At 51.1% G+C, this 26941-nt stretch overlaps 1 protein-coding gene across 4 annotated transcripts in view; it reads right to left on the minus strand.

The window, feature by feature from the left end:
• Mical3 (microtubule associated monooxygenase, calponin and LIM domain containing 3) overlaps positions 1 to 26941 on the minus strand; it is a 197566-nt gene that overhangs the window by 35527 nt on the left and 135098 nt on the right. For all 4 annotated transcript variants that reach the window (XM_026788025.1, XM_005365151.3, XM_026788024.1 and 1 more), the window contains exons 20-22: positions 11337 to 11532; positions 5884 to 6125; positions 2324 to 2461 (exon numbers count right to left, since the gene is read on the minus strand). In XM_026788025.1, coding sequence (XP_026643826.1) covers positions 2324 to 2461; positions 5884 to 6125; positions 11337 to 11532 — 576 coding nt within the window. The remainder of the gene's footprint in view (positions 1 to 2323; positions 2462 to 5883; positions 6126 to 11336; positions 11533 to 26941) is intronic.

The following is a 26941-nucleotide window of genomic DNA, read 5'->3' on the forward strand; positions in this document are numbered from 1 at the left end:
GCTGTAGAGTTGGAAGGGTGGGGAATCCCACACGCCTCGAATTCCTCGGAAGAAAAGGCGGTCACACAGAGATCAACAAGCAAACACTCAGAGCTTTGGCACAGCAGCAGCAGCGGATGTGTGCAGAGACGCGGCTAGAGCGATGGAACCAAGGGATGGAATTCTGGTTAAGATGGAGCGCTGTGCTGAAAGCCGCCACACAAGTGAGGAGCCACACACTACGGAAGCTGGGAGTGGCCATTTATCTCAGCTGACTGCTAGGACATCCTTTCTCCTCAGTCTCGCTCTTCCTTCCTCTGTCTCAAAGAATGATAACTCGGGGTTAGCCATGCTAGACTCCAAGTCCTCTCTCACCCGTGGACTCTCCCGCCAAAATGTCTACTTCAGCTGCGTGTGAGGGCAAGGACGATAAAGGTCCACAAGCATCGTCCTTACTGGTCCTGGAAGTGACTGCTAGGACACGGGTTCCCAACTGTGTGTGTGTGTGCGCGCGTGTGTGTGTGCGTGTGTGTGTGCGTGCGTGTGTATGTTTGTGTGTGCGTGCGTGTGTGTGTGTGTGTGCGTGCGTGTGCGGGTGTGTGTGTGTATGTGTGTGTATGTCTGTGTGTGTATGTCCCAGCACTTGGGAGGCAGAGGAAGATGGATCTCTGTGAGTTCGAGGCCAGCCTGGTCTACAAAGGGAGTTCCAGGACAGCTAGGGCTGTGGCACAGAGAAACCCTGTTTCAAAAAACAAAACAAAACAAAACAAAAGCTTCCTTTCACTTTGGCCTTCATATCCAACTGCTAACGGTAACTCTTAAAAGCGAGGCTCCGCCCTATCTCCACTGCTGGTCTCCAGCCTGCCTGGGATGAGGATGCACTTCTGGTCCATGCAGATGGGCTGTCTGACTAGGCATGCACGAGCCCCGCCCACTGGCTCTGCCCTCGCATGCAGCAGCGACAGGAGCTGAGTCCTAGAGTTAAGATATGCCAGCGGAGCCGCCTAGAGAAAGAGGTTATGATGAACGGGGTGCGGGGGGGGGGGGTCACATATCACCAGACTACCTCCGGAGACAGTCTCCAGCCAGGCCTGGACTGCTGCGCGGCGTACGGAGGGAAGGCCGGTCACTGAATTTGAAAGAGAGTATAAATGCAGAGTTAAACACTGGTAAGTTCTCAGCAGAGAGAGCTGGAGTCAGTCCTAAAATTCAAAACAGAGGATGAGGAACCGGAACCAAGACATCATAAGACAGGGCCACCCGGCACTGAGCAGCATGTGTGTGTGTCGATGCTGGCCTGTGACAGGTATTTGGGACAAGGAAAGAGGACAGAACCAGAGAGAGGGCAGCTCTGACCAGGACTGCTGAGTCCTTGTCCCCGTCTTGCGGTTCATCTTGGTGTCCTAGAGAACGAAAACATCACACGAAGGCCTAATGTTCCTGCGGACTGGAAAGGATCTTCTACAGACTCAGAGTTTTACAGGACAGGTAGCCCTGGGTGGCACCACCTGGTGATGCCGCCAAGAGTCCCTACATGGAAGACAGATAGTCAAAGAGAATGACATATAGCCACAGCACATCTAGATGGGTTCTGTTTTCTTTTTTACTGCTATTCCTTAGAAGAAGCCAAAAGATGGACATGGTGGTACCAGTTCTGGAGGCTGAGGCAGGAGGATCTTGAATTCAAGGCCAGTCTGGCTAGCTTAGTGAGACTGTCTTAAAAAAAATAAGAAAAGGAAAAAAGACAGAAAGAAGGGGGTGGGGGGTGGGGAGCATGGTGGTGCACAGCTTTAATCCCACTACTTAGAAGGCAGAAAAGGGTGGATCCTTGTGAATCTAAAGCCAGCCTGGTTTACACAGCAAGTTCCAGGCCAGCCAGGGGTACACAGTAAGACCCTGTTCAAACCATCAAACAAGGAAGAAGCCATAATAAAATACATTTTCACCTTAGTGGGAAACAGACCATGTCATGTCAAACCTGGAGAGTTGACAATGACACCAGGACACCAGAGGCCCCTGGGGTGCCCCTCTCCTTACTTTCACTTCTAAACAGGCTCCCTTCTCTGGTCCTGTCACGCACTCATGCGACAACCACTCTGCCGACACACTCGCCCTGCTGAGAGACGCAGGAGACAGCACGTTCTAGGGTCTTCTGAGCCAGATCCACTTTTCTACTCTGCATGAGCAGAGACAGAGTTGGCTACCTCCTAAGTCACAGAGAACTTTACATATCGTTGAATGGGAGTCAAGGACAGGGGTCCCCCAGCAGACGGGGCCTCTGCAGCTGCGGGAGGGTCTGGGAATGGGTGCTTAGTGCTATGGGCTATGGGCTCAAAGCAGTTACCTCTAGAAGTGGAGGACTCGGAGGTCGGGAGCATCCTCTCCTCCACCTCCCTCTCACGGATGTGTGTCCAGTGCACATCGGCCTGGATCGCCAAGGGATCTGCTGCGGTTAGGATCTGCTGCAGCCTGCTGCTCCCGGCTAGGGCGCCAGGTCCCCAGGGAAGAGGGCACAGGGAGGACAGAAGGGAAAGGCGACAGGGACAGGAGGGAGAGGACGAGACACCACAGGAAGGAAACAAAGAATTACAGTGTTTGCCGGGACTAGTCAGAAAGAGGTAAAAATCAAGAATGGCTGTGCACAAACACACACACACAAGCACGTGCGTGCACACACACAGGCGCACACGCTCACACTTTCTAGTCATTGGTTTCATTTTTCATTTAGTCATTTTGAGATTCACATCACTTCTGAGTTTAGTGAGGATCCACACACTCCACCTCCAAATGCAGAAGGAATTTTTCCTTTCCATAATAAAACGAATCTGAGGCCCACAGTGCCCAGGGTGGGACAGGACAGATGACCCTCACTGTGTAGGACCATCACTGCAGGGGCCCAAGGACCTGGCCTTTAGCTGGCACAGCGCAAGCGCCTGTCTATCCCAGGTGGCTGAGGACGGCGCCACTCTGCCAGGGACCAGCCAACTCACCGGGACAGACATGTGCTCTGCTGGGACTTTAGTTCTCACCCTCTGCAGTAAAGCAGATGCCCGAGAGGACATGCCCTCTGGCCAGAGACCACATGGCCATGTGCTGGCGCTGTGGTGGGGGCACTGACAGGGGGCAGGCGGTCCGCATTTGAGGGTGGGGACGGCAGCTAGGGATGAAGCAGAGATCTGTCCTGTGAAGTCCTGAGCTCCAGCTTTCAGGCAGGAGTGAGGCCACTACCCCGCCCTACTGTGGGGGAAACCCCTCCTTTCTTACAAACTCTACCTGAAGCCCTTCTGGCCCCTCCGGGCACAGATCTGCCTCTCCGCTCACTCCTCACTCGCCAAGGCTCCTGCATATGCTCTTACTGGCAGTGCCTGTGGAGTGCACATGCAGCCCCTGCCCCGCAGGACCTCTCCTTAGTGTTTGGATCATGCCACACAGCAGGGTTAAGATAAAGGGACAGCCAGTAACTAAGGAGCGCGGGGGTGGGCGCTGAGGAGGGGAGGACAAGCTAGTCAGGCAGTAAGAGCAGGTGCCACTAATCTGAAGGATGCTGGGGCTTTTGCCAGAAGCCAGTTTCCACCTGGGAGTATATGCTCCCCCACCCCGACACCCCTAATTGGATACCGCCTGTCACCACCGGGACAGCTCCTTAACGAAGTCGTGAAGGTGTGACACGGCGCAAGGTCTGAGCGAAGTCTCCCATGTGGATGTTACAGTGTACGGTAGAGTTGGCCCCGCAGACTCTTACTGGTCTCTAGAGACTCAGCCCACCCCAACGACAGTCTGCCCAGATGGTGCTGGCAAGGGCTGAATCACGGCAAATTCACCAACAGCTCGGTTGTGTCAGGACCAGGGAGGGTGAGACACAGAGAAAAAGTTTGGTCCTTTCTTTGGCTTCTAAGCAACAGGGAAGAGTTACGCCTTTTCTCTGAGCACGGTTCTGCCTTCTGCCAGCATATGCGGCCCTGTGTTGTGTGTGTTTTGTGTGTTGTGTGTGGTGGGGTGGGGGTGGGGAGGCATCGGTAGTGCGGAGATCCTGGGGTGAGACTGAAGAGCAATGGTTGGGCAACAAGGTTTTACGGATAACGGGAACTCAGAGCAAAAGCTCCAGGGATTGCTGGTGGGGCCCCATTCCATAAACACTGTTGCTGGGAATCTGTTGATTCACGTGCTATCCTGTGGAGGCTGCGTCAGCAAAGGTGCCCAGCTGGGTATGCTCAAAGCCTCTGCGAGCAGCTTTCTAAAATGACCTTTCCATGTGGGACCTGCTCTTGGTGGCACATTTTAGATGGCTGCACGGGAGCTGGGGTAGAGATGGGCAGGGGGCAAAGCGGGTACCTTCACGTGTACCCCTTTCTTCTTCCTTTGAGAGATGCTGGAGCCACTGGCCTTGCAGGAGTTCTCTGTCCCAGGGGCAATACTCCCCTTCTACAGCAGGGGGAGCCAGACACCCACAGACAGCACCAAGAATCCCACAGGGGGACAAGTGGAGGAGGGAATGGAGGGAGGAAAGAGAACAGAGAGCAGAGTTATCTATCCTAGCTGCTTGTGAGAGTGTCCTGCCCCCTGACCACACAGGCATCCAGGTGTGCTGCCCCAAAGAGGCAAGGCAAGCCAGGGACAAAGGAACATCCAAGGGCTGGGCTGAACAAACTGTGAACTTCCCAGCCTGGAAAGTAAAGTCTTCACAAAAGAAAGGCAGGCCAACTTTCCCAGAGTGGTGTGGGGGCTAAAAGCTGCTAGGTAGTCATCGCCACATACAGATAATGGCATCTCAAGTGATTCAAACGGAGTGTCTTTCCCTGTGGCAGCTGTGAAGGGGATGCGCTCACTCTGATGAGCATGAGCTCACGGAAACTCTGGGCTGGCATGGTGAGGCAGACATGACGGCACAGGACTTCCATGCTCTGGCTAGTCCAGTCTCTTTCTGGCACATTCCTCCTTCATGTCTCATGAAATTGAGTGAGTCTGCCTAGATTCCACTCTGGCCTTCAGAGGAGTAGGTGCGGGAGGAGGAGAGATGATGCTTGCTAGGGAAGATGCCTGAGCATCACCAAGTGTACTGATCCTGAGCCCACCAGGATGGTCCTGGGCAGGGAGCGCAGAATCCTAGGACAAGCAGGGCCAACTAGGAGGTGACGTTGCCACCGAGAGCTGATTAATTCTCTGTCAGGAATAACTCGGAAGCATGGCTGGAAGAACACGTGCTTGTCCCTCCCTTTGGCTCTGTGTCCCCAGGGAAGTGAGCATGGCTCTCCTTGGGGAGTCCACCAGTCCTGGTTCCTGCCTAACCATCCACAGGCCTTCTGCAGCCAGGGAAAGAGAGACGGTATCAACACAGCCAGCCCTCAAGACAGCCCTTATGTCTTGAGGTCACAGCCAGACAGGGGATGAACAGAAACATCTCAAGTCCAATGCAAGAGGAACCTGAGAAGCAACTGGAATGGCTGGAGACTCAAAACCTGAACACATGCTTCAGGACCCAAAGGTTACTGACTACTGGCTGGGGCGGGTCTAGTGAGCACCTAAGACAGCAGCAGCTGCTATCCAGCACCCTGGGCGACTCCTCACAGGAGTCTTTGTCTTACTCAAATAAAGTTCTCTACATGGAACTGAAGGGGGATTAGAGAGACAAAGAAAAAAGTGGAAAATGGAAGCAATCTAACTTGGACACAGCCCTCAGATGAGCCTGCCTGCCTTCCACTTCCAACTAAAAATACGAATGTAGACAAGGGACAGATTTCTCAGTTTGCCAGACATTGCACCCTACCCAAGGTCTGGAAAGAGTGAGGGCCAGAAAGCCCCAGGTCCTGGAGCGGCATCCATGACACCTCTTAGACTCACACCAGAAACACAGGCGAATGGGGGGGGAGGTGGGATGGGGTCAGGACTAGAGGAGGCGTTCCTGACCTTCACTTGACTCCTCCTCTTCCTCTTCATCATATTCTTCTTCCTCCTCCTCTTCCTCCTCCTCCTCTTCCTCAGGCTCGTAGTTCTTGGAGGCCTCCAGCTCCTCTTCACTCCTCCCCTTCAGAAGGGCATGAATCCTTACTGCCTCCTTCCAGGGAACCCCGCCCAGGTCAGAGGTGGGGAGCTGATCGTCTTCGTCATCCTCCTCCTCCTCCTCTTCCTCCATCTCTGACTCGGAACTGCTGAGAGGAAGAAACCACAGCCCGAGTGAAGGAATGACAGCATCGTGGAGAAGGAAGGTCCAAAGCCACTGTCACGGTAGCAGTTCCCAACAAGGCAAGGGCAGGAAGCAGGCCAGACTTGGTACCCTGCCCCAGCCAGGGAAGGGACAGCGAGGAACGCACTAACAGGGGCAGGACGACAGACACATATGTACAACACCGATGCAGACCCACCCAAGGGGAAACATGGCCTGTGGGGCACAGCGGCTACTCAGGCACACCAAAAAAAACAAAAAAAAAAACAAAAACAAAAACAAAAACGGGGAGAAGATCCTTGCTTGCCATTGTTCGGCTGGAGGAATTCAATTAGACTACGCAGATTGGCTGGAAGATTACAGTGAAAGGTGGGTCGAGATGGGGAAAAAGCCCCAAGGGGCTGAACTGGCAGGCGGAAGTCAGTGTGTGTGTTGGGGGGCGCTGAGGATCCACTCTCTGTGTTCACCGTGAAGTAAAGTTCAGTAAAGGACCCAGCACAGGTTCAGCAGGGACCCTATAAAAGGCCCCGCCTCCTGGGGTCACCCTCAATCTTCTCATCTGCCCCCTTCACAGCACAAGGCCAGCGCAGCCCAGGATGAGAGTGGTACTATGTTCACCAACTCTGCCAGGACAAAACCCTGACCTCTGCTCTCCTTTGGGCCCTGCCAAGGTAGGCAGTACGACATGCAGGATGCAGTCGCATGTGGCTTTGTTGGAGAAGTTTCTGATCGGTTTCTGAGTTGGGACACTTGGTCCTCTGTCAGAAGTACGCATTGGACCACGCTGGAGGGAAAAAAAAAATCTGTCTTTAGGACAAAGCACAGGGCTGAGTTCTGGGCCCAAGCTCCACAGGCATGAGGAGTGGGGGGCTGCTCAGCTTCCTGGGAAGGTGGTTTAGCTCCCCACAGCCCCTTCATACACGTGAGTCAAAGCACACACTGAAATGCAGGCAATGGCGCTTATTTCGAGAGCTCTGTCTGATGTTGGGGGGGATCTAGGGTGACCTCTGGCCACACTTTTTATTACAGGGGAAAGAGGAGCTTTAGGTTGCCCTGAAGACTAGATTAACTGCATGGACTATCAAAAATTACTATGTACATAATGGAGTCCCAATAAAAACTCCAAGGTCCAGGTCTGAGCGAACGTGACATCACACATGGAAACCAGGACAGGAATGCTGGCCCCACTCCACAGGAGCAGGACAATGGGAGTTCGGAGTCTGGTAGTTTCCTGGACTCTCCCATGAGAAAGTCTTTCCATGGCGGAGCCTAAACATCAGCATCTTTCCCCCACTATAACAGGTCCTAGTCATGAGCACGACAGCTTCCAGAAAGTTCTGCGTGCCTCTCAAGCAGCTGAGCTCCATGGCACTTCTGGAAAACTGTACTTGTGAGCTGGGTCAGAAATGAGGATACATCCCCTCTTGTCTGCAGCTAACGTCTCACAGGGACACAATGACATCTCTGTCACAGGCTGGGTACAACCCTTCACTCTGCCTCTGTCCCACCAAGTCAGTCATTAATGGCCCCTCCTCCCATTGTAAGAGGGCCCTGCCAAGAGCATGACAGCTTCCAGACAGTTCTGCATCTCTCTCAAGTGGCTGGGCTTTATGAAGCTGTGGTGTTCAGCTGGTAGACCACGTGATGCTGGCCTCACAGGTACGTGGTAAAGGCCAGGGGTCTTAGATGAACACCATTCTGACACTGCTTGTTCACCTCCACAACCAATCACTCATTCGTTCATGAATTCTCTCCCCGCTTCAAGACAGGGCCCCATTATGTAGTCCAGGCTGGCCTGAATCCTCAGTCCTCTTGAGGGATGGAGTTAGAGGTCTGTACAGCCATATACTGCTGAAAGACCATTCTGAGACCCGCTATGCCTCAGCCAATGGGCACACTCGCTCAGCTAAGGTAGACTGGGTCTCCCTGCACCATACTCTGAGTACTGGGGATGGCACAGGCGACCCAGGAAAGCCCATGCATATATGTCAGAAGGTGTGTGTTGGGGGTGTGTGTGTGGTGTGGCAGAGATCTGGGAGGAGGTGGTTTAAAGTGTAAACATCTGGCCAGATGTGGTGCCTACCTGTAATGCCAGAACCTGGGAGGCAGAGATGAGGTTCACTGCATGTTCGAGGCCAGCCTGGTTTCCACAAGTTCCAGGCTGGCGGGGCTATAGAGTAAGACCATGAATCAAACAAACAAACAAATGAACAAACCACAGGAGAAGAGGAAACAGAAAGGATGGCAACAGTGGCCCCTGAGGTCTGAGCATTTCCCACCATGTTTACTGCCCCAGGCTTCTCCACTTAATGTGTTTCCACCAGTTCATTCTCCTGATAATGACGTGTGCTATGAGTGACGCTCACCGCTGCTCAATCTGAAGGACATGGGGACTTTCCGTGTCCTTAAACTTGTCATCTTAAACTTTCCGTCCCTCCAGCATGGCTCAGTGTGCCCAGTGGCTTGTCTGGACAGGCCAGGAGGGACCTGAGTGTAGCCTGACCTCACCCATGTCGTGTTATCAGGATGGCTGTACTGGGCATAATTCAGGTGATGAATACATCTCTCTGTGGTGATGACAATGGCGGCCCACGATGGCTATTAGTGCTACCCTAGCTAGTTTTATGACAGCTTAGGGGTTGTAAGCGTGTGACAACGGGAGCGGAAAGGTCAGCCCCCACTTTCCTCTCCCAGCAAGAGGCATAAGCATTTGCTGAGGCATTTCTGTTTGCTCCGGCAAAGCAGCCTCCCTTGCAGGGAGGACAGAGAGAACCCGCAGGAGCCAAAAGAAGCTTCTTTCCCGCTACCTCTATCACAAAACCTTAGGGCCAATGTGAGGGCTGCCCAGCTCTTACATCACACCAGAGTCAAGGCGTAAATCCAGGCCCTCATGTACGTCTGGCAAGCTACACCCTCAGCCTCAAGGCTCACTTTAGATCCTCCAGTTGACCCCGGCGTCTGAACCTCAGGTCCTAAGCTATTGAGGCCGGAGGGCAGGATCCCACAGCAGTGTGTACGTCGTTAGACTACAGTAATGGACACATTTTAGGTGAGGAGGATCCATACAGTAGCAAAAATAACTTCCTTCCTTCTAACGAAGGGATAAAGTCTCCTAAGAGAGATGGGGACCAGGACAATCATCATCTCCTCAGCTGGGCCTGGAACATGGGTGGGAGGCTGAAGTAGGGATGTAACAGGTTCAAGGCCAGCCTGGGTTACACAGTGAACTTAAATGGCCTAGGCACCTGAGTGAGACCCCACCTCAAAATAAGATTTAAAAAAAGAGGACTGGATGTATAATTCAGTAGAGCTCTTGCCTAGCATGTGTGAGCTGTGGGTTCAATCCCTGAAGCACAGGACACTTCACTTGTCTGATGCCTTCATTTTCAGGCACTCCCCCCCCCCCCCATGCACTGCCTCAGTCACGTGAACCCACCCTTCTCCCAGAACTTGACAGTGATTCAGTACCAGAGGCTGTCGGGGTGGTAGTCCCAAGACTTTGGTCCAGACACGTGGCTCTGAGAAGGATATCATGGAGTTGGATGTCAAGCTCCCTAGGGTCCCCTCTCTCCCTCCTTTCTCTTTCATTTTTCGGGGCCTCATGTAGTGCAGGCTGACTTCACATATTTATGGAGCAAGGATGACCTTGAACTTTTCCATCCTTCTGCCTCTACCGCCCAAGTACCAGGATTACGGGAACACAAAATCATATGCAGTGCTGGAGATTAAATTCAGGGCTCTGCGTATGTTAGGCAAGCACTCCACCAACCCAACTACTTCCTCAGCTCCTTCCTATTGCGATAGGAAGGAAACAGAATCAAATGGCTTTGACTCTCAGGTTAAGCTGCTAGTCAGTGACTCCAGTCTGCTCTGACCCTGACAATACTCTGTTGATATGCAGGGACTCAAAAAGGCACACACTGTTCTCTACATTCAGCCCTGGAAATCGCACATGCGTGTCAGTCAGGGCTGGCATTCCTTGCTGCCTCTGTTGGAAAAGGGGCAGAGGGGGCTCCTGTTTATTCATAGCCTGCTTTTCCTCTTGCTCCTCTGCTGGTGCCGTCAACTTTGGGGAGCCCTCTGAAACTCTGTCCCATTTGCAGGAGTTACTTATTTGTTCCAGGGGTGCACTGGCTGACTGATGCGGGATTCCCCTCTGTATGCTGTGAATACCATTGGTTAATAAAGAAACTGTCTTGGCTTATGATAGGGCAAAAGAGTAGAGCTAGGCGGGGAAAACTAAACTGAATGCTGGGAGAAGGAAGGCAGAGTTGAGAGACACCATGGAGCTGCCAGAGGAGAAAGACACAAGCTGCCAGCTGGAACCTTGCTGGTAGGGCACAAGCCTCATGGTAAAATATAAAATAGTAGAAATGGGTTAATTTAATATGTAAGAGCTTGCTAGAAATATGCTATAGTGATTGGTCAATTAATTAATATGGTTTCTATGTGATTATTTAGGGGCTGAGCAGCTGGGAACAAATAAGTGGCCACTTACAACAGCTGACTTCATTTTTTGTTTTTTTCCAAAAATTTTTTTTTAGATTTATCAGTTTCTTATGTTTATGAGCATTTTGTATGTCTGTGCACTACATGCATGCCTGGTGACTTCGGAGATCAGAAGAGGACATCAGATCTCCTGGAGCTGGAATTACAGAAGGCTGTGAGCCACCATGTGGGTGCTGGGAATCGAACTTGGGTCCTTTGCAAGAGCAACAAGTGCTCTTAACCATGTAGTCATCTCTCCAACATCTTGAGTATTCTTTAGAGGTGGTGGAGAGCAGGCAGTAAGGACCCAGGGCCTGGACCTAGAAGTCTGAGTTGGAATTTCAGGTCCTGTGCTAGTTACCGCCAGTTCCTCCCCTACAAGAGGACAAAACACAAGGCCCATATCTATTCCTAGGATTCTCATGAACACATAGACGGTCAGGAGCACACAGAGGAAACTATAAACGTTTAAACATGCTAAGGACTGTTTTAAACACGGTATTCCTATCTGTCCTTAACTTTCACACTGATTTGAGGAAGACACTAGTCGTGTTATGTTATAAATGAGGAAACTGAGGGACTTGCCTGCTTCACAGCTGAGAAGGAGAAGAACCAAGATAGCAACCCAATTAAAGGGGTTCAAATTCCCTTGCTCATCAAGTTCTTTTGCTGTCAGCTGAATCCGGGGACCCAGTAGCCAGACACTAACCTGCTGGCCACATCTTCTTCGGTACCCTTGTCTAACACGCTGCTCAGGTTATGCTCGGCCTGCGTCTCCTCGGGCACCTCCTCCAGCTCCTCCACCTGCCTCACAGACCGACGGTAGTTCTCCAGCTCGATCCTCTCGGGGGTGCCCCTCAGCCTCTTGGCGATGCTGGGCTCCTCCAGGCCATTCATGCTGGAACCTATGGGGAAAGCAAACACGCAAGCTCTGAGGAGGAAGGGCAGAGCGAAATTCCAGCAGTGGATGACGGGAGCTGGTGCTGGAAGAGAGGGACTGTTGACCACCGGGACACTCATAACTCATTTCTCAGGAAAAGATACACAATCTTCCTGGAAGTCAGAACATGGGCGACTGAAAGCTGGAAGGGTTGTGGATTGGTTGGAGGCAGGAAATGATGATGGTAGGTGTGGCAATGCTTCCCTAAGTAGGAGACACAGAAACCACACAGCCTCATCTGCTCCCGGTCAAACCAAGATGGAAAGATGCCATCTAACAGGTGATGGTAACGGGGTTGGGCGGGGAGGGTCTGTGCAGGGCCTTCAGGTGGGTCTCTCATCACCAGGGACTAAGAGAGTCTCAGAGAGGGTGTCGTCCTTCTGGTGGCTCGCACCAAGATGGGCTGGCAGCACCCTACAAAGGCGTCTTGCAGGCCTGCAGATTGCATAGCATCTGCCTTGTCCTGTCGCCATGCATCTGAGAAGAAATACTTGGTAAATCAAAGCAAGCCACAGAGGTGGTGCTAAGCCCTCTGCATAGCTGCTCAGTGGAGAACGGAGTCAGGCTTGGCAGTGGGGCGCGGGTGCACCCATTCCCCGCACGGGCACACAAGCACACATTTCCTGTAAACAGTGATGAGGAGAGACTTAGAAATCGCACAGTGCTCTGCCCCGTCATTCTCTCACTTAGGGATCTGAGCGTCTGTCAATGACCTTCGCTCGTCTGTTAGAATGACGGGGGTCACTGGGAGGTTTTCTTTTTTTTAATTCTACCATTCCTATAGCATATCTTGCTTTTGAACAATACTATAGATTCACCGTGTTTCTAAAACTTAAAACATCACATACAAAGCACCCATGTCTCTTCCGTCTCCTTCAAGCCACAGGAGGTGCTCTGTGTCCTGTCTCACCAGCACTCTTTAGCGTCCCGGTTCTGGTTAGAGCCCCTCATGTACTCTGTAGTGTGCCTGCTGTGTCTTGACACCACACAGGTACACTCGGGTAAACCCAGCTCTGAGCCCGACTCCTCCGGTGCCTGGCAGCATTGGAACACGGTCCAAGACTGGAGTTGTGTGAGGAAAATTTTGAATGCTTGTGAGAAAACACAAGGGTCTGAGACCTGTTTCTTCAAGGCAAGGAACTGTGCTTAGAATGTGTTTTCGTGCTCCTCCCAAGTGTGGCTGATAGGGGGGAGAGTTTACTCCCGATTATTCATTACAGCTGGCCATTGTTATTTCTTTTATATGCGTCTATGGAAAAACATGTTTTTCTTGTCCTTGTGATTGCATGTGTACAGCCTGAGCTCATGAGAACTTCCTCATACAAACGGTGTTCTGAATAAAGTTGTCTATTACACGAGACTTTAGTCTGCCTCATTGTTAGGCTCCACCCTCTCAGGTTCCACCACTTCGAGAGTGGTGAACATGGCAGACAGATCTTAGGAAAACTACAGTCTTCCTGAAGTCACACCTTGGCCGGTGGGCAGGATGATGCCTGCCTCCCAGGACTGGTATGGGTGTAACGGTGCCAACTCTGGATCCCTGGCCTATCTATCGGTTATCTTCTTCACCCACAAAGCAGAACTCAGCAAATACAAGTGAAGCCGCATACCAAATGTCCAGTAGCATTCACGCATCCCTGCGGTGCATACTCACACGTGGGAGTTGATGTCGTCCATTTACTCTGGACTGTAAACTCAGTCACCCAACACGGGAAGAAGTGGCAGCCCTGGGCTCATTGCACACACACTTGTGCTTTGAGATACAAAGCGACAGAGAAGAGGTAGGCGCAGGCCAGCAAAGCAGGCAAAGCAGTTTTCACAGCCTCCTGATGACCTGAGTTCAACCCCAGAATACGTGCAGAGGTGGAAGGAGAAGACCAATTCCACCAAGTTGTCCTTTGACCTCGGTATGTGCACTGTGGCAGAAACCTTACATCGTACACACACACACAACAACAATAAATGAAGTTGGTTTTTGCTTTTAAAAAGAAAAGACAGAGCCCAGGCGAGAGAGGGTCGGGAATGAGCCACAGGTTCTGACTAGGGGAGGTCCCTGGCTGCCACTGCATTCTAAGCAGCAACAGATAACACTGGAGTTTTGCATGCGATGCCATACCAACCCAACTTGGGAGGCAGGTGTCTTCTCAGGCAGGCCTGAAAGAGTTTAGCAGTTCTGGTATCCTGACTAGGTGTACAGGAAATCCCTTGAGGGCTGGCACTTCTGCTATGTACAGCTTTTTGTTGTTGAGACAAGGTCTCGAGCCCAGGCTGGCCTCAAATTCACTATAGCCAAAGACGATTCTCCTGCCTCCCAAGTGCTGGGATTAGAGGCGTTTGCCACCATACCTGGCTCAATACTGGGAGAATGAATGCAGGACCTCATGCATGACGGGCAAGAACGGACCCACAGCCCCAGTCTGTAAGGGTTTTCAACCCTTGTCACCGCACGGGAGGTTTTCTATGAACACAGGCAGTACAGGGTTTGGTCAGCGCACCTGCCACAAGCTCCAGGCTCTTCGACAGCAGCAGTTTCCAAGGTGATGCTCAGTCTGTTGATCCAGGCAAGAGTATGCGGATGGGCTCTGACCGCGCATCCTGGGTTTACCTCTCCACATCCTCTCCACCCTCGGATGCATAGTTTTTAATACCCTGCTCCATGTTTCACAGCCTCGAAAGTACAAGTTACACACATGGCTTGCATGAGCGCGCCTGGGAGCTAAGAGCACAGTCTACAAGAGATGGCCAGGCAGCCAAGCAAGTAGAACCTCCTCATTCTCCAAAGGAAAGCAGCTGCCCAGGCCTCAAGAGGGCACAGGCTCCCAGCCACTGCTTCATCCGTCCTTCTTCATCAATGCTCACGAGCTTCACAGGACTCTCGGACCACACACAGTGGGAGTCTTTCTCAGCTTGAGCCCGACAGTTGCTCTTACCCGGAAAACAGAGGAACAAACACAAAGCAAGCCCATTCCCCCAAGTAGTAGCTTCCCCAGAACTAACACTGAGCACTGCCAGTGCTTCTCCTAGATGAGAAGAGAAACAATCACTTTGGGGCAAACAACTGACGGTCAGCAGTTCTAACCCAAGCAAGTTCAAGGTGGAATGAGCAGACGCCCATGCGGAAATACACCACGGAAGCAAAGTTGGGTTCGCAGTGTGCTGGGAACTCTGTTAGAACCTTGGGAAAGATAGTGGATGAAAACCCTTCCCACTCTTACACAGACTTGTGGACAGTATGTCAGGCGTAAGTTATCAGGTATTATGAGAGACGCATGCTCGTGCCGCCATGAGAGACCTAAGGAAGCAGTGTCGTGTCCTGGGTATTCAGGGAAGGTCTGCTGAAGGACTGTTAGAGCCAAGCAGCTTTAGGAAACCCACTGCGAGACTGGCATTACAATTCATAAACCAGTTGTCTGAGGTCTGCCGACACCTAGGTGCCTGGGGTCACACATCCTGGATGAAATGAGAACTGAACTTCAGGAGGGCAGTGACAACTCAAGTGACCACCATGCTGTCCCTGGACTTGGAATACAAGGAGAAGACACTCGCAGAGTCCGAATCCTCTCTCCCTTTCGAGGCTTCACCGTACTGTTCCCCTGTGGTTCTCTACATGAGACAATGCCTTACAACAGAGAAGCTGGAGCCTGGCATGGCAGGCATTCTGCCCTCTGCCTGGTGTTACTTCTCTTGAGATTCTCCAAACTGCAGACTGACGGATCATCATGCATCAGAACTTGGCAGTCCAAGCCCGAGCCTGAGACTCTAGGAGGAGGATGGCTATACACAACAAGAAGGGGCAGATGGAGTCAGACCCGCCCAGGCCACTCACACTTCAGGGGCGGCAGGAAGAATGCTCTGCTAACTTTAAGTATTTTGTTGGAGAGTTTGCAAAAATCAGGCTGAAGGGGGGCTGGAGAGATGGCTCAGTGGTTAAGAGCATTGCCTGCTCTTCCAAAGGTCATGAGTTCAATTCCCAGCAACCACATGATGGCTCACAACCATCTGTAATGAGGTCTGGTGCCCTCTTCTGGCCTGCAGACATACATTCAGACAGAATATTGTATACATAATAAATAAATAAATAAATAAATAAATAAATAAATAAATAAATAAATCAGGCTGAAGGCCTGACTTTGTGGCTTGTCATTATACTCCCAGTCCTCAGGAGGCTGAGGCAGGAGCACTGAGACGACCCTGGGCAACAGAGCAAGACCCTGTCTCAAAAGCCAAGCCATCAAAAGAAAATAAAGGTGGAGCTTGGTGTTACAGCGCAAGTCTTTAATCCTGGCACTTGGGAAGCAGAGGCAGGCAGAGCCCTGTGAATTCCTGGCCTGCCTGTAAAGCAAGTAAACAGACAAACTAAAATCAAAGTAGGCTAGAGGGACGTAAAGGGTTGGGACCACAGCACAGCTGGAAGACAGCTGGCTGAGCATTCATGAGGCCCCAGGGCTCAATCCCAAGCACCACAAAAACCAAGTGTGCTAGCAGACCAGAAATTCAAGGTAATTCTTGGCTGCACAGGGAGCTCAGGCTGGCCTGGGCCAGAGACCCTGCCTCAAAATCAACCAACCAACCCATCCACCCATCCAGCAACAATAAGAGCAGTGCCACCTCTGCCTAGTGCCACTCACTGAGTTCTAGCTCACCAGAGCTTTTCGTGACACGGGACTACTCAGGCAGGGAATCCCCAGTTCTGGGTCTCCCGGAGGCTCAGTTTTCCCAAAGGGAAGATGACATTCTGAGTATATTGGTAGGTACCCAACCCTCTCAGAATGCCAAAGTGGGGGGTGCACACGTCCAGCCTACAACCTTAATGAGCTTCAGCCCACACAGTGGGATGAACCAAGGAGATGAGCATCCTTGATTCTTCGTACTGACCAAGGAGCTACTGGACAGACGGACGGTGAGGACGGATGCAAGGAACGAAAAAGTGGAGCGGTGGAGGCCTTTGTGGTGATGGCGACACCGTCACGACCCTAGCGCATCCCCTCCCATGAGCACAGATGAGTTCCTGGGAGAAGGAGTTGTGAGAGACAAGGCGTGAGAATTGCCAGCACCAGTGCAGTCTCAACCCTGGCACTGAAAATGCCTCTAAGCTTGCCAGTCACTTAGGCCGAGGCAGTAGGATTGTGTGGGCCAGGAGTGCCAGTGTAACTCATGGAGACTGTCTAAACAAGCAAACAAACGTAAGGCTGGCAGGAGTTGGTCTGAGAAGGTAAGGCATGGCTTGTCCTCATCAGGAGAGCTTGACCACCTGCCCTTGACATCCCATGCTTCTTAAGAGTGGCCACCATGCAGGGACTTTCCAGCTAAAAGTGTAATGAAAGACCTGGAACCAGTTCCAAAGCTGATTCGTCTCTAAGTCGGGACAGGCTGATCTCAGGTCACCAGGAGGCCAATTACAGCCTCATGCATACCAAAAGGAAAGAGCTCCCAGGATCTGGTTGCATCCTAAATAGGAAAAAGGTCCCCGGCCTGACCTGAGGCTCTGTTTTGGAACAGTCACCGCCTGCAGGAGCTCCATACATCATCCCCAAAGCAGCCTTGCTAACAGGACATCCTACGCTCAGCTGACACGAAGGAGCTGCCAGCACCCTCTATTTGTAGCTGTCTGAATCACAGAGTGCGAGGGATGCAGACAGGCTTCAGCGTGATGTTCCCAGGGCCTCAGCGGCACCTGCTCTCCTGCCCTGCCCCCACCCTGGCCTTCCTGCAGTGCTGGGGGGGGGGGGCGGGTTCTAGGCACCTGTGGGTACCACACAAGCCCTCTGGAGGCCTTCTCTTCCTTTGTCCTGAATTCATGTTTGGCTCAATTCCCCAGTTCCTTTTCCAATCTAATAAAACTTTACCAATACTCCATTAACAACTACACCTATTTATGGTATGATCTCTCCATACATATAAACAAAGTGTAATTTCCACCTTCTCCAACATTTTTTTCTGTGTACTGGGGCCTTTCGGACCCCTTTCTTCTAGTTATTTTTGAATGAGATAACGTGGCGACATCCTGGCTGTGGAACACCTGGCCGTTCCCTCTGGCCTCACGGGTACTGGTGACCTGGTTTGTCTATCCTACCTCTCTCCCCTTCTATCCTTTGGTGACTATTTTATGTTTGGATGGGGTCACCTTTTTCTGCTGGGGAAGCCTGAGTGACACTGAGTTTGATGAGAGGCAGGGACAAGGCACAGGGAATCAAGACAGGTCTCCCTTGGTGTCATCCTGCCCCACCTAAAGTAACGTGGCTGCCAGGATCCCTTCACCCAACCACCAACTCTATCCATCTTCATGCTCCCTGCCCCCCATCAGCATCTAGTGCCATAGCCAGCAAACTGGGCCTCAGTGCCAGGGGAACCTGCAATCGGATGGAATACGCTGTCACACAGCTTAACGGAGGGGCTGATGACTCAGAATGTCAGTTGGAGCCACGGTTAGAAGTGGCTCTGTGCCTTGGAATGACCAGACCATCTGCAATATGCTGGTCCAGACAAATTGGTTCGTCTGGATCGTCTGAAAAGATTGATCCATTTGTGATATTCTGGCCCGAAGAGACTAGTCTGTCTGTGATACACTGGCCTCCTAGGCCTCATTTCTCTTTTCTTTTTTGGGTGCTAAAGATTCAACTCAGAGTCTGGCTAATTGAAAGCATCCCCCTGCCACGGAGACCCACATCCAACACCCTCTGTTCCTTCTATCAAACATTGCTTGGAGCTCTGGGACTTTTCTTTCAGAACCAAGAGCTAGCTGTTCCAGGGCTCTCTGAATGCATCCACACGGTCTGAACTACAAGGTCTCCGAGGGAGATGTTAGGGGTGGGAACTCCAGCAGAAAAAGCTACCTGGCTGACAGCATATTCTAGACTCTGTATCCAGAGTGACATTGGTCAAAAGGAGCAGAGAAACTGGAAGCCTGTCCTCACCATGCCTCCATCACTGCAAGGCCTCAGTTATACTTGCTCTCTGCTCTGGTCAGAAGGGATTCCATTTTCAGTCTTTCCCAGGTCCACTAGGAATTGTTCTGCATTCTCTCGTGCTTCCTCATACGCTGGGACTTACATCATGCCATCTGAAGTGTGGTCATTCTCGAAGAGAACCATGGCATGGTCTTACTTAGAACGCAGCCTGGCTCCCAGGCTCTGGCTCCTCTGAAACATACACCTGCAGACGGAGCCATGGGTGGTACCAGAGGCTTCTGGTTCCAGCTGTAGGAGGAATCCCTTGAGCTCAGGCATTGGAGACAGTCTGGGTAATACAGGGGTGTGTGTGAGTGTGTGTGTGTGTGTGGCTCATATAGAAAGAAACAAAATCAAAACAAAAGATTCCCTATCAAAGCAAAACAGAATCAAAACCCATCAGCAACAAGCTGCAGCTAGGCTCCAGGGACCTGAGTTGGGCTGCTCATATAAAGAATCAACTTGGATATCAGCTCACCCCCTGTCTTGTTTTGAGCTAAAGTTGTCCATGCAGGAGTCCTGCTCAGCTATGTGAAAAACAGAACGAACAGCAGCCCACTGGAAAGCATCGTGGCCGACAGTCCTGAAACAAAAGATGGTGACTCCCTGCCTCAGGACTGCTTCACCATGCAGGTGGGCCATGTTCCTCCATGCTGCCGGGAGGAGAGGGCTGAAGGCCCCACAGCCTGCAGAGGCCTTCCCCTGGTAATTACGGTGCAAGCAGCCTCCCTTCCCTCATCTCCTCTGCATTCATGTGTCACACCGGGTGCTTGATGAGCCCACACGGTTTTTTACTTTTCACAGCTACTTTCTGATCCTAAGAGGACACCAAGACCTCAAGCACCCAAGCTACGCGTGGAACAGAAACTTCCCAGGCACTGGCCCAGTAAAGTGACACTCGGTGTCTGCACAGCTACCCTCCCAAGGGCAAGGGCTGTTTCTTGGGAGGTAGGTGAAGGGCTAAGTGTTAACTGAGTTACCTCCCACGTCAGGAAGGACAAGATGCCATCTACAAAAGCCACTGAACCTTGTAAACCTTGTAAACCTTAACAATAGGTTGAATGTCCCTGTGTTAAGACTAGAAATGTCCCAGATTTAGGGTTCTTTGTCTGTTTTTGGTTTACAGATAATGAATACCTTGGGGATGATAACAAAATTTATTTATGACTCATATTTACCTCATCTACATTGCTTAAGAATTCTTTGTGTGATAGCTTAAATAACTTTGTGTGTGATAGTTTCTTGGTATGGATTTTCCACTTGTGATGTTTCTGTTTCGAAGGTTCTAGAATTGGGATCAATATCTGGGTCTCAGGGATGTGAAGACTAAGTGCTCAGCCAGAGTTTCAAAGCTAGCATCTCTCCTCTCATCCAGTGCAGTAGGGATGCTTTGGGGAAGGTGAATCCACGGGAAGCAAGCCCTCCATCACATACCTCGATCCCATCCAAAGATTGATTCTTTTTAAAGCCCCGGCTGCCTTGAACTAACTATGGATCAGGTTGGCCTCCAACTCAAAGAGATCTGCCTACCTCTGCTTCCTGAGTGATGTTATTAATGGAGTGTGCCATCATATTCGGCATGGAAGGCTGTTTTAACTACCCCTTTATACATGAACTATTCTTCACTTGGGGTAACTCATTTTGTTTGCTTTGATTTTGCGAGATAAAATCTTGCTATAAATAGCCCAGACTGACCTCAAACTCTCCATCTCCCTGCTTCAGCCTCCTAAGTGCTGGGATCACAGGCATGAGCCACTGCACTCGATGGAAAAACCGTGGTTTTATTTTTACTTATTTCTCTTTTAGTTGAGATAAGGTCTTACTCTGTATCCCTGGGTGTCCTGGAACTTGTTTTGTCAAACAAACTAACCTCAAAGACACACAGAAATCTGCCTGCCTTCCTCACTGCTGGGATCGGAGATGCTTATCAGCACGCTGGGCATAAAACAAACAAAACAAAACAGAGATGCTGGTCTCCCAGGCTGGCCTTACAATACGCACGCAGCTGAGGATGACCTAAACTCCCGGTCCTCCTGGCTCTACCTGCCAAGTGTTGCTAAGATTACAACAGGTGTCTACCACCATGCCCGGTTTCTATTTGGTGATAGGGATGGAACCCAGGTTCTTTCCATGTTAGGCAAACACTACCAACTGAGCTACATCCCAGCCCCTTTGTCTGATGGGAAACTGAGTTTTTTTTAGATGAGGGCACTGAGAGAAGCAGATTTTCCGGGTCCAAGGAGCAACTCAGCTCTTCCAGAGCTATGTGATTATTGAAAGAGTTGAGAAATTCTGAGTTAGATACTAATGACGGAGAGGCCGAGGGGAGGAACCCCAAAGGGAATAAATCAGCAGTGTACCCAGAAAAGCCACAGAGACGTCTCATGCTGGAATGTGCCATCTCAAGAATGTTGAGGGCACCTCAGTTCCTGCTTCCTCCCTATCACTGGCTGCTGACGGGAAACTAAGGGGCTCTCTGTCTGCATGGCCTCACGGGACTTACGCCTTTATGAAATGTTGAGTAATCTCAGTTATTACTACAGCATCTGGCCCAAGGGGAATCCTGGCACATATCACCATATCCGGGGAAGGCCAGGAGGCAATACTTAAAGCACAGAATCTACTTTCCTCCATCGGTAACACTCCGCTTGAATATCGTGACGCTCTCTTGAATGTATGTTTTTTGTGTGTAGTGGCTCCCAGATAAATCTCAACTCAACCCCGGCCATTAGGTAGGTCAGACTACAAAAGGGCCACATGTTTGGAGTTGGTGTTCCGGGGGTAGTCAAAACACCAGGAACTGCAAGTGTTTTATCTTAAATCTGAAGTGAACGGCATCCTACCTAAGGAAGATCTCCCCCTTTTCAGCTGGTGCCCACCTTCACAAAACTCAAGAACTTAGAAAAGGGTAACTGTCAAGCTGGGGGCTCTGCTGTTGTGTCTTTGCCTCCCAAACCAGTTAAACACAAGAGACCAACTGAGATTTGCATAACCCTGAGGAGGGAAGGCCAGCTCAGCACAGCAGGCTAAGGCCAGTCCTTCTGTCCCTGCCCAATTCTATGAGCGGCTCCAACCCGCTCTGTCAGAGGCTCTCTTCTCCATATTCTCCCACTCACGGCCTGGTAGGCCCCAAACCACAAGCCCTGATGAGAAGGGGGAGGTGCTCTGGCCACATCTGTTGCTCCTGGTGCCGAGGAGAACACGAGGCCAGATACTGATATTTCCACACAAGACCAGGGTGCAAATTCACATCCTAGGACTCAGTAGAAGAGCGTTTTACGACTAGTCTCACCATCAAGTCAACTACAGTGTGGACTCAGTCTCCCCATCCTGACATAAGGCCTTTGAAGTAGTTCACACGGTGGTACACAGGCACCAGGAACCAATGTAAACACCAGGGAAGAAGGTCAAGGCCACTAGATAGTACAGAGGGTACCTGGGAAAAAGGGGGCACCAGGGAAAGAGGAGTCTGACGGGTTTGCTAACGGCTCACACTTGGCGTGAAGGCCCTTAATGAACACAGTTTAGAGTCGCTGCCTTGGTCACAGTGGGTTAGCCTGCATGACTAGAACACAACTAGACCAACAGTAACAGGAGGAGGCGGTGGAAGTACAGGCCCGTGACCAATGAGAAAGGGCGTCTGGGCCGATGGGCTTTTCCCAAGATGCAGGGTTTATTTACTTGGTCATGTTTTCCACGGTGTCCGTTCGCACCGAGTCATACTGTAGCCAGGGCACTTCTGACATCCCCAGTCCTTGCCAAAGGCTAGTTCTGCCATGGTGCACATGGTGCCAGCTGTACAGCCCCAGATTAGATTTGGTTTTGGCTCATGAAACTGATTTATAAGATCTTGGGATTAATGGACAAAAGACTCTGAACGAGTTCCAATGCCTCTCTTATCCCTTTTGTTCCCCTTTAAAGACACAAGATCTCATACACAGCACTCTCGAGCTGGGTTTGATTTTGGGAAGGAATGAAAACCTCCTCTAGCAACACCCATGACTTCCACCGGGCACTCATGTGTTTATGCTTCTGTTTTCATTGATTAGAAGGGCACTGGGGTCGACCTGGGAAAGAACTGTTAGGGTCTAGGTTCTAGACAAGCAAACAGACTCTTAAAAACTCAAGCCAAGGGACCAAGAGTGCACTGACCCAGACTGTGGAGGACCCTGTCCCGTGTGAATGCTACCAAGGAGAGGAGCTGGGCACCGCAGTTGTACCACACTCATGCCACTGATTCTAAGGAGGAACCCTCGACTCCGGCAAATGGGCCATGAGGTGACCCCAGGCTCAGGGGCATGAGAGCTGTGTATCGGGCTAGTACAGACCCACAGAGGTCTCAGTGCTGTGAATCACCCTAGCTTGGCTAGAATGGTGGGTACTGTAACAGGCTCTTCCTGGGTCAGACACAGATAGATCTAGTTTGACATAAACCCTATTAGGAATTGTTTACACTCCTGGCATCATGGAATCGGCTGGTGACTTCACACCCTACCCATGCAGGCTGAAGGAAAAAGCAAGGCCGGATTTCGGCAAACACTTGCCCAAATTTAACTATCTCCAAAAGAGCTGGTATCCAGTACAGCTCAACATCCCCGGCCCACTGTGTCTATTAGTACATAGTATCAGTGTGGGGGCTCTGTGCGAGCAAGCATGCGCATACCGGAAGATATGCTCATAGTTTACATAGGAGTGGGCAGTAAAACCCAGGGGTCCTGGTGTGGATGGTGACAGTCTACGTCTACCTTCCTTATCCCCACCTCCTCTTGTCCTTGACCTTCTACAAGGTGTGCACTATCACTGCTGTTCTCACAGGCAGTCCACAACCTGACTTCTTCCTCAGGGGTCACCTGGTAAACATCTACAGACATTGCTCACTCCAGTTTAGGCACAAGGATAACACTGGCTTCTAGTGGGAGAAGTCAGAGAGACTGCAGTGTACGAGCCAGGTCCCCAAAGATCTATCCAGTCCGAAATGTCCACAGTGCTGAGCTTGAGGAACCCTGGCTTAGAAGCACTATCAAATGACCTCTAAGCTCATCAAAAACAGGTCACCGAGTCATCTAGTTTGGAGCATGGCTCAACTGGGGTGTGCAGCAAGAACAGAAATGAGCTCAAGATCCTCCCCTACAGTGATGATCCAAGTCCTCCAACCAATGGAAAGGCAAGATACAAAGGAGCAGTCAACTGAGGCCTGCCGTGCTTAAGAAAGAGCCTTTGGCTTGTGCCCAGAGGGAGGCAACCAGAAACGTCAGAGATCAAGGCATACATCAGACCAATGCGGCACACCGAGACCATGACCCAAGCACTTACAAAAGCTTATCCGGACCTCTCACCCTACCTCACCTCCAAAGGTGACTGCCCATCTCCTGTAGGGCCAAACACTCCTACCCTCTGTCTAGGTCTGACTTGTGTGGGAACCCAAGGAGCTGAAAGATAGATCTAGTCAACTGTTCTTCTTTGTTCACCATCTTTCAGGGGTGCCACGAGCCTGGTGATGAACGAAAGAGTCCCCATGTTGTAACAGGCCCTCTCGCCACACCCGGGAGGGACTGTGGACACCCTGTGGAAAAACCCAGCTTTCTCTTTGCATTCTGTTATTCTTTCTTCCATTTCCCAAGTACACTCTGCCTAGGAGCTCCGAGGTTCTCTGTTGTGGCATGCCTTTCTAAGGCGAGGGCAAGGCCATGTCTGAGCATGCTCAGGAGACTTCCTGAAAACATCCTATGCCTGGCCAAATTTCGTCCAAGAGGGTAAAACCAAAGCTGCTCACAGGGATAACATTTAGCAGATGGTTACGTTAAGTGCTCTGAAACCAAACTGGTTCAAGCCTAAAGAGACTAATTTCCAGAGGCTCGGGTGTGATTCCCTGGCAAAGTGTGTCCTGAGCAAGCAGGAGACCCCAAGGGCAATGCCCAGCACCTAACAAAAATAAGAATTCTCCTGTTTTTTTCTCGCCACAGGTGATTTGCCACAAACAGTCAGTATAGAAACATGTCTCTCCTTCCTGGTGCTCAGAGCCCAGAGCCAGGGAGAGCAACGTCTCATGAGCACTGTGAAAGGCAGTTGGAAAGCATCACTGGGGTGGATGACGGAGAGCTGGCTCAGCACCACATGGGTACCACTTGCCTGGAATGGGTAAAGTTTGAGGTTCCATCCCCAGCACTGGAAAAGGAAAATGAGAGGTAGAGAACCAGAGAAGTGAAGCCAACGGGTCTCTAAGGCTGCTGGCAGGATGGGCGCCCCCTGGGTGCACACTGTTCCAGTTATGATGAGCTCTATGGCCTTCGGCTGGAGTATTGGGGACATGACTCCGCTTCACACTCAGATCACGGGTAACGCAATCATCTCTGAATGTTCCCTTCCTGTGATCCTCTTACATATCAGTGATGAAACCCTTTGTCCTTTTGTCTTCTGAGCTCCCCACAGGCAAGTTCCCAATGCTGGGAATCACTGCTTAAATAAAGGGGGGGGACCCTGTGTATTTCCTGTAATAAAGAGATACATCCTTGCTGACTTACGGGGGCATCCACACCTTCACAGAAATCCCAGTGCACAGCCCCTGCTGTACAGAAGACCTTTTCTTTCCTGTGCCTTGAGTGTGAGATGATGGAGTAGGAAGCTGTGTGCACAATGGCCACACAGGCATATCCTGATCAGAGCTCCTCGGCTACATGGCCTCGTTTCTGCGCCTGGTTCGAACACGGGCCAGCGTAGGGTTTAGTGAGTGTATATAAAATTCCAGACAGTTTCTGGTATGTAAAATACCCAGACAGTGTCCGGTATATAACGAGTGCTACTAACAGGCACTGCTGCCGTCATTACCTTTATGGGCATTCCTGCTTCTCTACTTGGTTTTCCTTTTTGAGATAGGGTTTTGCTACACAGTTGGTATAGCGCTGATTATGTAGCCCAGGCTAGTCTCAAAATCATATCAATCCTTTCATGTCAGCCTCCTGAATGCTAGATTAAAGCCGCCAGATCTGGCTTGGTGATCGTTTTCTTTTCCATCTTTTGTATTCTACCTTAATTTTTGATGGTATTGGGGATGGGACCTAGGGCCCCTAAACAACCACTCTGTCACCCAGCTGTATAGTTAGCCTCCGACTCTGTTTTCTGTGACCTGGAGTGATGGGTACATTGAACAGCGTCAGTCACAGAGGGAGACTACAGGGGTCAGCACACCCCCGATTTTCTACAGTGCTCTGAGGACCGCCTCTCATCGGGAAAGGCTGCAAAGACAGGCAGCTTTGCCAGGGGCGGTGGAACCCAACCCCAAAGACTGCTCCTGGCTCTCGGCAATGTACAAACGGGAAGATTCTGGCTTGGGCCTTGCGTGCCCTGTGTTAGTCAGTCCCCTCACCCCACACCAGTACAGCCAATTCTCGGAGGTTCCACAGACTCATGCCAGGACTGCCTGGAACCACCTTCCTATGTCACAGCATCACTACGTGCCTGCCAACGTCAACTCCCCAGGAAGGCGAATCCAGAGGAAGCTGGAGGCTTGGTCATGTTCATCAGACTCAACTCTAGGGGAGAGCATTGGCCCTTTACACAGAACTTAGCAACCTGGTCTCGGGGGGGGGGGGGGTTGGGGGGTGGAACAGTGGAAGAGGAATCACACAGTCACACAGTTGCTCTCTCTAACCTGTTTCTCTAGATTTTGGCAGTTCTAGAAAAGGGGAAAACAAGTACCCACAGCTGTTGTAATCTCCTTTCAAGGGGTGCCAGATGTTGCTTCCTGGAGATGAGCTCCCTTCTCCAGGGTTCCAGTCAGTCCAAATCACAGCTCTCAGTTTCCAAGTACAGATTCTCCTAGAACTTTCTCCAAACACCTGCCACGTGTTTGCTGAGGAAAAGCAAGGCCCACTGAGTCTCAACACTGTAATTGTCTCTACATGAGGGTGCACCTGTCGCCAAGGTCACCTTTCTCAAGGAATGAGCCTTGGAAGAGGTCTGCTAACGTTGAGTGTCAAATCTAGCAGCCAGCCGGCCTTAGAGTCTCAGGAAGGTATGTGACACTGGGTACAAAGACAGTGGGTTCTGATGACAGGGACAGCTGAACATAAAGTAACTACTACGATGCACAATCACAGGTGGCAACATACGAGGAATCAGGGCACACTTCCTATGCGGTAACTGTGACGAAGAGGAGCCATTCCTGGTGTCTCACAGAGTCACAAAAGGAGGAAGGTGGCCACTTACACGTGGGCAACTTAACACAATTAGAGTAAAATCACAAAGAACTAAGCACAGAAAAGAGGTAAAGCAAAGAAACCAGAAGAGGCCAACAGAAGTCCTGACTCCATCCCTACAGACCCTACAGGCAATTATCCCAGTGTGCCCCAGAGTCTGATTCCATCTCTACAGACCCCACAGGCAATTATCCCTGCATGCCCCAGAGTCTGACTCCATCTCTACAGACCC

The sequence above is a fragment of the Microtus ochrogaster genome, unplaced genomic scaffold (genome assembly GCF_000317375.1).
Source record: "Microtus ochrogaster isolate Prairie Vole_2 unplaced genomic scaffold, MicOch1.0 UNK1, whole genome shotgun sequence".
Lineage (NCBI taxonomy): Eukaryota > Metazoa > Chordata > Mammalia > Rodentia > Cricetidae > Microtus > Microtus ochrogaster.